The 13,876-nt window shown below is 46.8% G+C and overlaps 1 protein-coding gene across 1 annotated transcript; it reads right to left on the reverse strand.

The window, feature by feature from the left end:
* Window positions 1-880: 880 nt before the first annotated feature.
* SLC18A3 (solute carrier family 18 member A3) lies at window positions 881-3,647 on the reverse strand. The gene has a single exon (XM_081007238.1). The coding sequence runs from the start codon at window positions 3,513-3,515 to the stop codon at window positions 1,872-1,874; it is 1,644 nt and encodes a 547-aa protein (XP_080863364.1). The 5' UTR covers window positions 3,516-3,647; the 3' UTR covers window positions 881-1,871.
* Window positions 3,648-13,876: the final 10,229 nt, after the last annotated feature.

Raw genomic sequence — 13,876 nt, forward strand, 5'->3', positions numbered from 1 at the left:
CTTAGCAGGCACACTGCAGGCTCGACCCTGCTTACTCGGAAGTAAGTCACACTTACTCCACAATCCTTGCACGCTTAACCTCAGGATCCACCGGGAAGTTATCCTGCGCAAGCCCCATGGAAATAAACGAGAGGCGCGCAATAGCACGCTCTCTCTCCTGATCCAGACCCGTCACCAAAATCTTTCTGATCCCTGCTGTCGCTCACAAAACTTTTCAATATATTTTTACTTTGTATAAATGCTTGCGAGAGAGCGGTGCGCCCAGCTGGAGACGCGCAGTTTTGAAAAGTCAATTGATTCCAAATCTTCATTAAACCATTGCTAAGGCTGTGATCCTACGCATACCTTCACCAGGAGGCAAGTCCTCTTGAGCTCAGCGCAACTAATTTTTGAAAAACCGTGGGCAAGAGAGGGAGGCACGTCTCACTGAGTTCCAGGGGCGAGACTGGCAGTGCAATCCTATGCACGTCTACTCAGACGTTCCCAGCTGATTTCAGTTGGGCTTACTCTTAGGAAAGTGGGTAATGGATTGTGGCCTTAAGCACATAGGTGTACATTAATGGCAGTGGCTTTTTTTCTTTTTTTTAAAGTGCTTCCCTTTGATTGGATCTCGCCAGCCTGCCTTCGTCTTTTTTCTATAGTATTTGGGTAGGTGGCAGGAATATATGATTTCAAGCGGATTTCTTGCGGGGGACGGAAGTTGTATTTCCAGAACGACTTCTATAACTTTACTGTTGAAGCCAGGAATTAAAGCTCCTATATGGACCCATCTGACAGTCACGTGCATTATTATTAGAAGTTCCACCGAATTCAATGGAATTTGCTCAATAAGCATGCTTAGGACTGCACCCCAGGTCTTTACACAAACGAAGCCAAGACGTACGGTTCCCCTGAACGCCATTTATTCAGCCGGCACAACCAGTGTAGCAGTTTCAGACTAAAACATGGTACGGTATATTGCATTTATCAGAGTAGCAGCACAACAGAAAAATAAATAAATGGTTACAGATTTCTTTCCCCCTCACTGAGAGGAGAAATAATACGACGTGATTTCCATTGCTGGCATTAAATATGAAACCGACAGTTTCCACACAGGTACCTATATATATTTATAAAAATGTACAATATTTATTGAGACCCCGGGTGTGCATTTTGCAACTTACTTTTTTCTCCCTTACAATTTTATGAAGTGGTGTTGTAAGGTGTTTCTATGAGAATTTATGCAGGACAGGGTGATTGGCCCCTGTCTCCCTCGAGCTACAAAATCCAGGGGGTGATTCACAAAGGAGGAGCAGACCCTCACAAGCCCAACACCACAGACATAATTTTCAGACCACCTCAAAAACACAACGCTTTCTCGGCGGAGTTAGTTCACACATTCAAGTCATCAAGCGTGCCGCAGTCAAGTGTAGGGAAAAAGAAAGAAAAAGAAAACCCGTGTAATTGTGTGAAACGCTTCCAAGGGATAGCATTACCCCCGTGTATGCGGCAAACTTTGTGATGTACATGCATGTGTGAACCAGCCGAAAGTCACACACAAACATTGCGAGAAAAACCTCTTGGCACAACAGGCTTTTGTCAGGGAGTTTTGAACGTGTGCCCTTCCTTCTTTTAACAGGAAAAGACCATCACAGATCTCTGCAAATGCACCATTCATGTTAGGATAGTTATTTGGAGCTTTCATCTTGACAGGGTGTTTAAGGTAATACCTTTGAGAGAAGAAGAAGAAGAAGAAGAAGAAGAAGAAGAAGAAGAAGAAGAAGAAGAAAGCCATCACATCAAGACAAAGGTTAAAGTAGTATATTGGCACATTGGGGCATAACAGCCAAGATGCTCTCCATAACTCCCTCTTGGGGTACTCCGCCCACCCTCTAAGTATAGTCATAGTCTGAAGAGTCCTCTTCAGACGCCCCTCTGAAGTCTCTATGGAAAGAGTCTACACTATTCTCTTCAGCGCCCCCTACCGGGTGGAGGTGTTTGCCCTTGCCTTTGCGTTCTTCCATCTTAATAGTGTCGTAGAGTCCCTTGGGCCCCTCCTCCAGGAGAATGTTCCTCTCCGAGTGCGAGGGCTTCATCTGGCAAATGTTTTTGAGGGCCAGGAGGATGGGGGCGTAAAGCACGTTGGCCAGGCCCATGCCCAGGTTGAGTTGCACAAAGCCAAAGGAGTGGACGATCTCCCCGGCCACAATAGGCCCCAGGGCGTATGCCACCGAGTAGGAGATGTCGGCGATGGCATAGACGCTGCCATAGACCGACACGTAGCGGACGTCAACCAGGAAGGCGAGGGTGGGAAGCAGGGCGGTGTCCACCAGGGCAATGCCGAAGCAGATGCCACACAGAGGGACGGTGAGCTGCCAGAAGTTCCGGCAGGCGGGCACCATGCAGGAGGAGGCTCCTATGGTGGCCAGGCCCAGCGCCCCATAGAACCACTGGAGGTGGGGGTACTTGTCTGCCAGCTTGACGGTGACATAGACGCCCAGCACGTGGGGGATGAAGGCCGGCAGCCAGGTGAGGCCCATCTCCCACTCGTTGGCGTCCATGGTCTTCTTCATCCAGTTGGAGATGGTGGGCTCCAGGAAAGCCAAGGGGATGTTGCACGTGGTGAGGGCCCCGGCTACCACCATGATGTAGGGGTCTATCATGAGCTTGTAGATGGGGGTGCCCACGGGCATGTTGTCCCGAGACCTGTCGCTGAAAGGCTTGATGGCCAACAGGAGGAGCAGGCCGTCCAGGAGCGAGATGAAGGCCAGTACCAGGAAGGGCACCCTCTTGCCCGCGAAGTAGTACAGGATGCCTCCGAAAGGGGGCGCAACCAGGCTGCCGAAGGAGATGAAGGCGAGCGCGATGCCCAGCGCGCGGTTGCGCTCCGACTCCTCCGTGTACTTGTCGGCGATGAGCGCGATCCCCGACGTGTCGGCAAACGCCGAGCCCAGGCCCTGCAGGCTGCGCGCCGCGAACAGGGTGCCGTAGTTCTCGGCGAAGGCGAAGATGATGGTGGACAGGAACATGACGCCCAGGCCGATGAGCAGAGGGATGGCGTAGCCCACGCGGTCGATGAACGTGCCGCTCAGCGGGTTGACCAGCAGCTGCAAGATGGCCTTGGAGGCGAACAGCACCCCGATCCGGATGTCGTCGCTGTCGGCCGGGTAGCGAGGCCTCAGCATGGGCCGGGTGCTGTTGAGGGACCAGCCCAGGCCACCACCTGTCGTGGAGATGTTGGAGGCGGCGGTGGCCGGGGCGGGCGCCTGTTGCTGTTGCTGCTGCTGCTGCGCTCCCTGCTGGCGTTCCTCGGCGACGTTGAGGGCGGCCACGAAGTCCGGGACGATGGGCACGATCACCATGTACAGCATGTTGTCCAGCAGCAGCGCCACGCACACGATGACCAGCAGGAGGCGCCGCTGGCGGTTGGCCTCATGCAGCGCGCTGCTCAGGGCTTTCGTGCGCTGGCCCACCGCCTCCGACAGTTTCTCCACCGCCGAGCGGGGCCCCGACGGGGCAGAGGCCTCCTCCTCCATCCTCCGCAGCCGCTGGGAGTCCAGGGAAAGGAGAAGCAGCCGCAGCAGCCGCAGGAGGCGTTAGCTGGGCATGGGGCGAGGGGAGCAGAGGAGCCCTGCTGGGATGGGTGGAGGTGGCGGCAAGAGGAGCCTCGTCTGTCCCACCAGTATCTGTCTCTCTTATCTATCTCTTCCTCCCTCCCTTCACTTCTCCGTGCCTTTCAACCCCCTCTTTCCCCAGATCTCATTTCCCAGGGTCTAACAATGCTTCCTCTCCTGTCTTACCCTGCTTCCCTCCTTTCTCCAGAACGAACTTTCTTTCCTCTTTCTCTCTCCCTCCTCCACTTCCCCAGGAGGCTCGGCCGCCTCCCTTCACTCCTCGCCTTCCCCCGTTCTTAAACGCAGCCCTCCTTCCACGACGCCACCCCTGGCTTCTCCGGCTTTCCTTCCAGAGGCCCCCTCACCTGCCTCTGCTCCCCCCACCCACAAGCCTTTCCTACCGGCTCCTCTCCTTCCGGTGTTCCGCGCTGCCCTTTGGAGCCAGACGCGCACCTCGGTGGCTCGACTTCCAGACGGAACCCTCCCTCCTCCCTCTCTCCGTCTGTCTTTCCCCTCCTCCTCCTATCCGTCTCCCTCGGACCTCACTCGCCTGCTGAGCCTCCCTCTTCTTTCGCCCTCTCGCCTTTCTGGCTCACGCACACTCTTTCTGGTCAAGCGGCGCTCCGTGGCTGCGCTCCTTGAGTGCTGTCAGTCTTTTTCAGGAGGCATCCGAGGGCGCGTCCTCTTGCGCTTGCCTTCGCCTTTTCCCCCTGGCCAAGGCTTGGTGAGGTGGCAGGAACCGAGGGTTGCCCATCAATCCGTCCAATCTGGAGAGTGGAGGGCAAGGATCTCTCTCTCTCTCTCTCTCTCTCTCTCTCTATCTCTCTCTCTCTCCCTCCCTCGCCCCCTTGCTTCTCCTTCCAGCTCAGGGACTCTTGGAGAGCTCAGACCGTCCCTCCCGCAACTCCATCCTTGGCTGCCTCCAAGCGCTCTATCTTTGCCTTCCTTGACGGAGAAGCCTGCCTCTTGGTGCCGCCGGCGCGGATGGACTTGCCAGCTCTTACTTTTTCCTTCCACTCCGCCCCGCCTCTCCAAAAAAAGCCGGCTCCCCCCACCCTCACGCACTCACACACTGGCCTCCCACCCCGCGCAAGTTGTGACGCACAGTTCAGCTCCGGTCCCCGAGTGGTTCCTTCGCCAGCTGCGTTTCTTTATGCTAATTTAACACATGGAGGAGTCTTAGCCAATTGCTAAGTGGGGAGTCCGCACCCCGGAGCAGACCCCCCTCGGAAGGAGGGAGAGAGAGCCGGCCCGGTGTGTGTGTGTGAGAAAGAGAGAGAGAGGGAGAGAGAGAGGGGGGGGACGCGTGTGTTGAGTGCAGCGCTGCTGCGCCGCTCGGCAGAGAAGAATGCCAGGCCTGCTGGAGCTGGAAAGGGCTTTAAAAAAACCGGAGAAAGTAGCAATTCGCTCAAGTCCGCGCAGGCGAGTGTAGCGGCCACCAATCAGGCTAGCGGAGTGGAGCCTCCAAGCTCAGAAGCAGTCTACCGCGGAGGACTCGGGAGGAAAGGAAAGGAGAGGGTCGAGTGCGTTTACTGAAGCGCTTCTCAGACGCATTGGACTGGGTTCCTGCTGGAAACGGGATGTGGGGCGAGGAGGAGCCCTTGTTCTGAGCCAGCCAGGACACACTCCCTGCCCCCCCTCCTGCTTTAGTAGAAACAGATTCAGCTCTGAAGAGGACTGTATAACGTGAGAATCTGACAACCCCAAGAGGATAATTTCCAGTTTCCCTGAAATGATTTCTGTCTCACTGGGGGAAAAGGGGCAGGCAGGTGGGTGGGTGGGAAGAGAAGGGGATTCACCATCCCCACGGGCACTATTGGCCGAGTCGGGACAAAGGGAACATTCAGACAGGACTGGATTAAGGCTCAGTCTTGGAGCAGAGGCTTAGGTTTAACAGTAAGCAAAGTGATTTTAAGCATATGCAGACAGCATATGCAGAGAGCACAACTGTGATTTACAGGCTGGCTCAAGCTCAAGCTCAAGCTCAAGCTGTGAGACTTTCCGTTTTTAGATATCAAGCCTTGCATAACACCTAGAGAAAACTCTTTACAGACCCTACAGAAAAGATCCCCTTGCATTATCCTCTATTCCCGCTCCCCATACAAAAGAACCGCTGCCACCAACAATATTATAGAATTCAAATGCCTTGATTGTGTAATGAACAGCAACACGAAAATGCCTTTTTAATAATGATGGAAGCAAACTGGACTTACTTCTGAGTAAACGTGCTGGTAAAGTGCTCTATGAATGTCTTAAACCCACCGCTGCCGCCAACTTCTCTCCAACTTACTAACTCAAAGCAGGGCTGTTGGCTAACCAGGGAATAACATGGCAATAGCCGGTTGCTGCTTCAGAGCCCGTCTTTCACCTGCATTCAGACTGGATGAAGGTTCAACATGGCAGTGAGCTTATAACCTGCTCTGTTGAGCTCATGGTGGCTGCAGTAGGATGGGTGCGTATATTGATTAGGAGTTATTCTATCCAAGCCACTGATGGTAGCAAAGGTTGATAACAATAACTACGGGCTAAACAGCACCGCACAATCACCCCCTTTACTCTCATTGGAGAGAACACTTAGCACAGCCAGTTTTCACCGACCATTTAGGTTGAAGGATGACAGCTTGTTTTCATTCACAAGCAAAAGGTGTAATTTTTTTTTTAGTAAAGAGCAAGATCAAAATCCAGGGGAAGGTCTTGAAAGGCAAAGCCCAGACAGCCAGTGGGGAGAGCAGAACAGCTCAAGCCCCCAACGGCTGTGAGGTTTCAATTGCTGTCTAGTCAGCTGAGGAAGAACGACATTACATTGCATCCTCCCCTTGCAATCTATTGACACTGCTTATGTACATATATTAACTTAGCTGAGCCTACCTCACAAGGCTGTTGTGAATATAAAAGGGAAGGAAGGGAGGCGAGGGAAACACACATAACCTGGAACTCCTGGGTAGAAAAGCAAGATACAAGCATATGTGTCAGGCTTGGGGATTTTCTGTGCCTTCCGCGGTGGCAGCAAGAAGTAGAGAAAAAACCCAAAGAAGAGATCTTACTAATGAGTTTATTCAGTCCTCATAGTGAGAGGAAAAGGAATGCAGTCAGTCTTTCCTTAATGGTGTTGCTCCAACTTAGCTCCTCCCCCTCCCTTCCTAGCAACAGCACTTCCCCTTACAGTGGCCGCCATGGACTAATTGTCTCTGAGCCTCTTTGCTCTTGCACTCTCAACAAACACTGGGTTCTGGGAGAAGGGGGGGGGGTCAGAAATACTCTCCAGTGACAATGTGTCAGCAGGCTCTGCCTCCTCCTTATCTTCTCCCAACACCTCCCAACTCTTCTGTTCGCCTGTCTCTGAGCTGCGACCTTCCTCAAACCACTGCTGTAATTCAATACAGTGGTACCTTGGTTTTCAAATGCCTTGGTTCTCAAACGCCGAATACCAGGAAGTAAGTGTTCCGGTTTTCAAACGTTGTTTGGAAGCTGAACACCCGAAATGGCTGTCGGCTATTGTTTCCGGGGCACCTGCACCAATCAGAAGCTGCACCTTGGTTTTTGAACATTTCAGAAGTCAAATGGTGCTTTTGTTTTTGTTATTTATTTTGCATTTTTGTTTTTGAGGCTTTTTTGGTTAATTTGTTTTTGTGACTGTGGAACCCAGTTCAGCTACTGATTGATTGATTGTGTGACTGCAGAAATGGATAAAAGCCCCCCCCCCAATCCAAACAATGACTATCATCAGTGCATGTAAGGGAAAAAAAGTAATTTTAATTTTTATCATCTACAGTACTGTTTTATTTATTTTATAGTACAGTACATTGATTATTGTTTTCATTTTATGGATCAATGGTCTGGTTAGAGAGTAAAAGTCATGTTAAATTGCTGTTTTAGGGGTTGTTTTTAAAAGTCTGGAACGGATTAATCCGTTTTGCATTACTTTCTATGGGAAAGCGTGCCTTGGTTTTGGAACGCTTTGGTTTTGAAATGGACTTCCGGAACGGATTCAGTTTGAGAACCAAGGTACCACTGTACTGCCTTCCTCTTCTCTGAGCACTTCAGGGAGAGAAGGGGGGCAATCTCCACCATTCCTCCTCAGTCTCAGCCCCTTCAGTCCAGTCCCTGATAACAACACATAGTTAAACTATGGAATACACTCCTGTAGGAGGCAGTGATGGCCACCAATTTGGGTGGCTTTAAAAGAGGATTAGACAAATAGATTATCAATGTTTGCTATCCCCTGCATGCAAAGACAGGCTCTCTGGTGGATTGAGTGGACTAGACCAATAGTGGGTCCAATGGTCAAGAAGCACATATTATAGAGGGAAGTGAGGGGCAGATGGGGTCATCAAGCTGGGAAGGTAGCCCACTCGGGAGAAGGAAAACTCTGATCCTAAGACTTCATTGCCTTGCAGGATATCTTCAAGATAAAGAAAGGCTAAGAAGTGAAATCCTAAGGCAGTTGGGTGGAGCCTTGTACTCCTTCCAGCAACTCCTGCAGACAAGCTGCTGCCAAACGTATTGGTCTGCTTTCCTTTGGACCACATCAGCGAGGCCAAGAGGGGGGTCTTGCTGTTATTTCGGTAATACTACTGCAGCAGCTTGACTTTATTAGTGCAGCTTCTGTTAGCATGTGTTAGAGAGTGCAAGTTTTCAAGTTTCACAACACTCTTCATCAATCTGAATGATTCCCATTAATAAAGAAACAAAATCAGATGGAATATATGGGGCATTAGTTTCCCCAAAACTTAAAGACAGCTGGATACAGTGATCCTTGTACATACACATTCATTGTTTTGTTCTCCATCAGTGGTCTCTGGCCAAACAAATTTTGCAACCTCCTGTGAGATCTAACAGAACAGAGACTAGCAATGCACATTCACTTAGCAGCAAGTTCCACTGAAGTTTGTGGGATTTTAAACAATTATTATAAAATCTTCGCAGATGTTTTGACCTCCAGACTTAAAACAACCCTACAAGAGTTGATACACAGAGACCAAACTGGATTTCTACCGGGACGCAAAATGCAGGAAAACATTAGACATATCATTAATGTATTAGAGTATTTGGACCTTAAAATAGACAAACCTCCGGTGATTATGTTAGTTGACTCTGAGAAAGCATTTGACAACATCTCATGGAAATTTATGAAAGAACTATTGGAAAATTTGGACAAATTTTTTTGTAGAGGAATAAGTCCCATATATGCTGAACAGCAAGCCAAAATAATTATTAATGGCAATATCTCAAAGGAATGCCAGATTAACAAAGGCACACGTCAAGGCTGCCCCTTATCTCCTCTAATATTTATTTTGGTTTTGGAAATCTTAAATAGAAGAATATGAGAAGAAAGACAAATCAAAGGGATTACTCTAGGAGATAGGTCTTATAAAATAAAGGCATTCGCTGATGATTTGCTCATAATGACAGAAAACCCAAAAGAGGGCTTATCGAAAATAATGGAAATAATACAAAACTTCGGTGAAGTAGCAGGATTCAAATGAAATAAAATAAAAACAAAACTACTGGTTAAGAACATATCAAACCAAGAAAAAGAAGAACTGGGAAAAATGTTTGGTTTGAAAATCTGCCAAAAAGCAAAATACTTGGGTGTCTGGCTAACTTCAAAGAATATTAACCTATTTCATGATAATTATGTAAGAACCTGGGAGGAGATCAAAATTAATTTGGATATTTGGGCCAGACTTAAACTATACTTTATAGGGGGAATCTCAGTCATAAAAATGAGTGTTCTGCCAAAACTACTTTTTCTTTTCCAGCCGATCCCAATACTTGGCAAGATGGGCCACCTTAAGAAAGCTATTTCAAAGTTTATCTGGCAGAGGAAGAGGCCCAGAATTAAGCATCAGATCTTGATATTAAAAATAGAGGGGGCCTTTCCCTGCCAGACCTAAGACTGTATTATGAGGCAGCTTGCCTAACATGGTTAAAAGACTGGTGTACACTCCAAAATCCAGAACTGCTCGACTTAGAGGGACACAACAATAGGTACGGCTGGCACACGTACCTAGCATACGGGAAAGTAAAAGGACATCAAAACTTCCTGAATCATATTGTTAGGAAATCCTTGTATAAGGTCTGGGAAAAATATAAAGATCTTATAGAACCTAAGATGCCCAGGTGGATATCACCACTGGAAGGCCTAGCGGTTAAAAGGAAAAACACAGAAGGAAACTGGCTGACATACCAAATATTATTGAAAGAAGAAGAGAACCAACTAAAGCTGAAAAAAATAGAAGAAGTAAGAGAATATGTTGTTGATTGGTTCCAATATTATCAATTACTTGAGAGATTTAAAGTGGACAAAGGGAAAGGCTTTGCTCAAGAAAGTTCAAGATTTGAGTTAGACTTAATTAGGACAAAAACTAGAGCCCTCTCGAAAGTATACCGACTCCTCCTTGACTGGCAAGTCAAGGAGGAGGTCAAACCAATGATGATTAGATGGGCCCAAGATTTGGGCCACAATATAGAGATGTCTCAGTGGGAAAAACTTTGGAGGGTAAATTGGAAGTTTACGTCTTGTTATACTATAAGGGAAAACTTCCAAAAGGTTTTTTATCGATGGCACTTGACACCTTGTAAACTTGCAAAGATGTATAAAAATCTCTCTGATAACTGTTGGAGATGTGGATAACCTGGCGGGAATACATTACATGTGTGGTGGACATGCAGGGAGATTAAACCATTTTTAAATGACATTATATTTGGAATTAAAAATAATTTTGAAAGTGAATATTAAAAAAAAAAACCCAAATCATTCTTATTAGGTATTACTGGTTTGGATATCCCCCCAAAACAAGGGAAAAATTTCTGTATGCCACCACAGCTGCAAGGGTTATAATAGCTACACATTGGAAAAGTAGATATATACCCACCTGATCTGATTGGATACAAAAGGTAACAGAGTATGCAGAGTTAGACTATTTATCAGAAAGAATCAAAGATAAATCCGAACAGGAATTTGTCTCAAACTGGAATTGTTTTAAGGAACACCTGAAGAGTAACTGCTGCAATTTAAAAATGGTGACGGCTTTTGAGTAGTTTCTGTGGATAATAATTTCAAAAGGAAAACTGATATATAAGAAAACATTATAAATAAAAAGACAGTTGTTGGATATAGGCAATAAGTTTATTGGTACAAAATGGAAGAGACAGGAAGTCACTTCTTTATGAAGAATATTATCAGTTTAAAATTACATCTTTTTTGTTTTTTCCTCTTTCCTCTTTTTTTCTTGTCTTCTTCTTGTGTACAGCAATGTTTGCCGATCTATGATAATAACAATCATGAACCTACTGTGAAAACAAGAATATGTATAATTGCAAGATGTAAAGTTACGATGTAAAGATACACTTGTGAGTACTAAAGGAAAACCAATAAAAAAAATAAGTTTGTCAGATTCATTTATTAGTTACCTGTAGCCACCAGACCTCCACAAAGCAAAGGTTTAGCAAGGTAACATGTAAAAAAGTTAGCCCAAATAAAGCTATATACAAGTCTTACTGAGTTCCATGGAGCACTGAGAAGACACATAAGGCCATGGACCCTAAGTAATGACAAAGAGGTTGACATCTGCATACTATCTACAGTAAATGATAATGCCTTGATGTTGCAGAATTATGATTAGGCTAATTTAAGGAAGTACTCTGACAAATGCTGTTGAAGCTCATTAAGCCTGCCGGTGGTACAACTTTTGGCATTAGTATGGAGTCCAGACCATCCTTATTTGTGTTATCAGTCTGCTGAGGCCAGCAGGAAAGGCAGTGGTTTATAATATAATATAATATAATAGAATAGAATAGAATAGAATAGAATAGAATAGAATAGAATAGAATATAATATAATATAATATAATATAATATAATATAATATAATATAATATATTTTATTATTTATACCCCGCCCATCTGGCCGGGCCTTCCCAGTCACTCTGAGTGGCTTCCAAGAGGATAGTAAAAACACACTAAAACATAAACCATTAAAAACTTCCTTGAACAGGGCTTCCTTCAGATGTCTTCTAAAAGTCAGGTAGTTGTTTATTTCCTTGACATCTGATGGGAAGGCATTCCACAGGGCAGGCACCAGGCCCTTTGCCTGGTTCCCTGTAACCTCACTTCTCACAGGGAGGGAACTGCCTGAAGGCCCTCAGAGCTGGACCTCAGTGTCCAGGCTGAACATTGGGGGTGGAGACGCTCCTTCAGGTATACTGGGTCGAGGCCATTTAGGGCTTTAAAGGTCAGCACCAAAACTTTGAATTGTGCTCGGAAATGTACTGGGAGCCAATGTAGGACCAGTATTATATGGTCTTAGCGGCCACTCCCAGTCATCAGTCTGGCTGCTGCATTCTGAATTAGTTGTAGTTTCCGGGTCACCTTCAAAGGTAGCTCCACATAGAGCACATTATAGTAGTCCAAGCGGGCAGGTGGGGTCTCAGCCTGCGTACCAGATGGAGCTGGTAGACAGCTGCCCTGGACACAGAATCGATCTGCACCTCCATGGATAGCTGTGAGTCCAAAATGACTCCCAGGCTGTGCTCCTGGTCCTTCAGGGGCACAGTTACCCCATTCAGGACCAGGGAGTCCCGTTGGCAGTAGCAGGCTGCTGTGTTAGAAACAAAACTAACATTTAGCTGGGATGGTCAAATGTCTTTTCTCAACGAGCTGCCCTACAAGTTCCATGGCAGGATGGAGACTTTGTCAGAGGATCTGACCCCCTCATGTGTTATTAGGTTTGAGTTGTGTAGCACATGTATATACCCCTGCCTGAGATGTCCTATGCAAAATACAAATAGAGACCCCTGACCGAACCCCTGAATAAAGTTTGGTAAGCTGGCTGTGAGTCCAATAAGACCTGGTGGCTTTGCAGCTACCGGTTTGTCATTGCTGGTTTAGACTTAAAAGCTCATCTGCGCCAAACTGCAGAATCATGAGGTGCAGTTCCTGCTGGCTGGCGTCCCGTCTTGTTGCAGCTGGGAAATTGCAAGACTGAATTGCTTTCCTTGTGTCAATTGCTTCTTGATCAGAGCAGGCAAGATCCCATGAAGAAGGCTTCTAGCTTGGCAAGTTAGTTCTTTTTGGGGAGGATGGTGTGTGTGTGTGTGTGTGTGTGTGAGAGAGAGAGAGAGAGAGAGAGAGCGAGCATCAAAACATATGCCCCCCCCCCATTTTGAAGTGGAACAGTCCAGGAACATTTCTACCACATGATCAGGGCACAACTATGACATAAGTACACAAAGGAATGCCTGATTCAATGTGAAATTGCTTACTTAGATTAAAGCTAAGTGTCTGTCCAGGAATTAGACAGGAGATGGCGGATGGATGGAACCATTTCTATAATGGCAGTTCGGATGCAGAATCACCACCTCCAGAGATGTTCCCCTGGTTTCTACCTTGTTGTGTTGTGGACTCCAGGTTAAAACTGTTTTATTTACCCAGGCGTTTAATGAACAAGGAAGTGGTTTTTTTTTAGCACTGTTACTGCCATTTTATTGCTGTTTTTACTAGCTGCTTCTACTGGTTGCATATTTGGTAACTGTGGGAATGTTCAGGGATGCAGGAGAGGATATATTGTCTGATTATATCCTTATCCAACTTGTGTTAACAAGTTCCACAATTTCAGCAGGGTAACATTCCCCTTAATTTTAAGCTTTGCAACGGATGTGTTTGCTCAGGCTCGCTAAAGCCTCTATAATAACTGTTCTGGTATTTCCCCCTTATTCCCTCATAAAATAGAAGAGACGACACAGTCTTTTACAAAAGTATAAAAAGAGTTTACTCACATTCTGTTCACAATCAGATCCCAGAAGGCAGACTTAGCTTAATGAAGTAACATACACTTGGAATCTATCTCTTAAGAAGACATTCCCTTTGTCCTCTCTTGGCTGGAAGCATCTTTCGCTCAGTAGATGTTGTGTCTTCGATGCATGTGGTGAAAAAGAGAAAGAGATGGCTGCCCTGCCCTGTGCTTTTGTCATTACCTGCACAGGTGAGGCCACACCCACCTCTAGTCACATGTAGAGGAAGTCTGTCCCAGCCCAGAGGGAAACAGGAAGCTTACCTGCTGGCTGGACAAACATCCCTCCCCATGTGTAAACATGTTCACTCTAGGAATGTTGTACTTGACTGCTCTTGTGTTTCACATCCCACAGTAACTATGATTTTATTTTTATTTTGCAATTGGAAGCTTACTTGTGAATTCTTTGAACTGGAAGGCAAGGTATGAATACAGTGGTACCTTGCAAGACGAATGCCTTGCAAGACGAAAAACGCGCAAGACGAAAGAG

This window comes from Podarcis pityusensis (assembly GCF_964106645.2).
Source record: "Podarcis pityusensis genome assembly, chromosome: 5".
Taxonomy (NCBI): Eukaryota; Metazoa; Chordata; class Lepidosauria; order Squamata; family Lacertidae; genus Podarcis; species Podarcis pityusensis.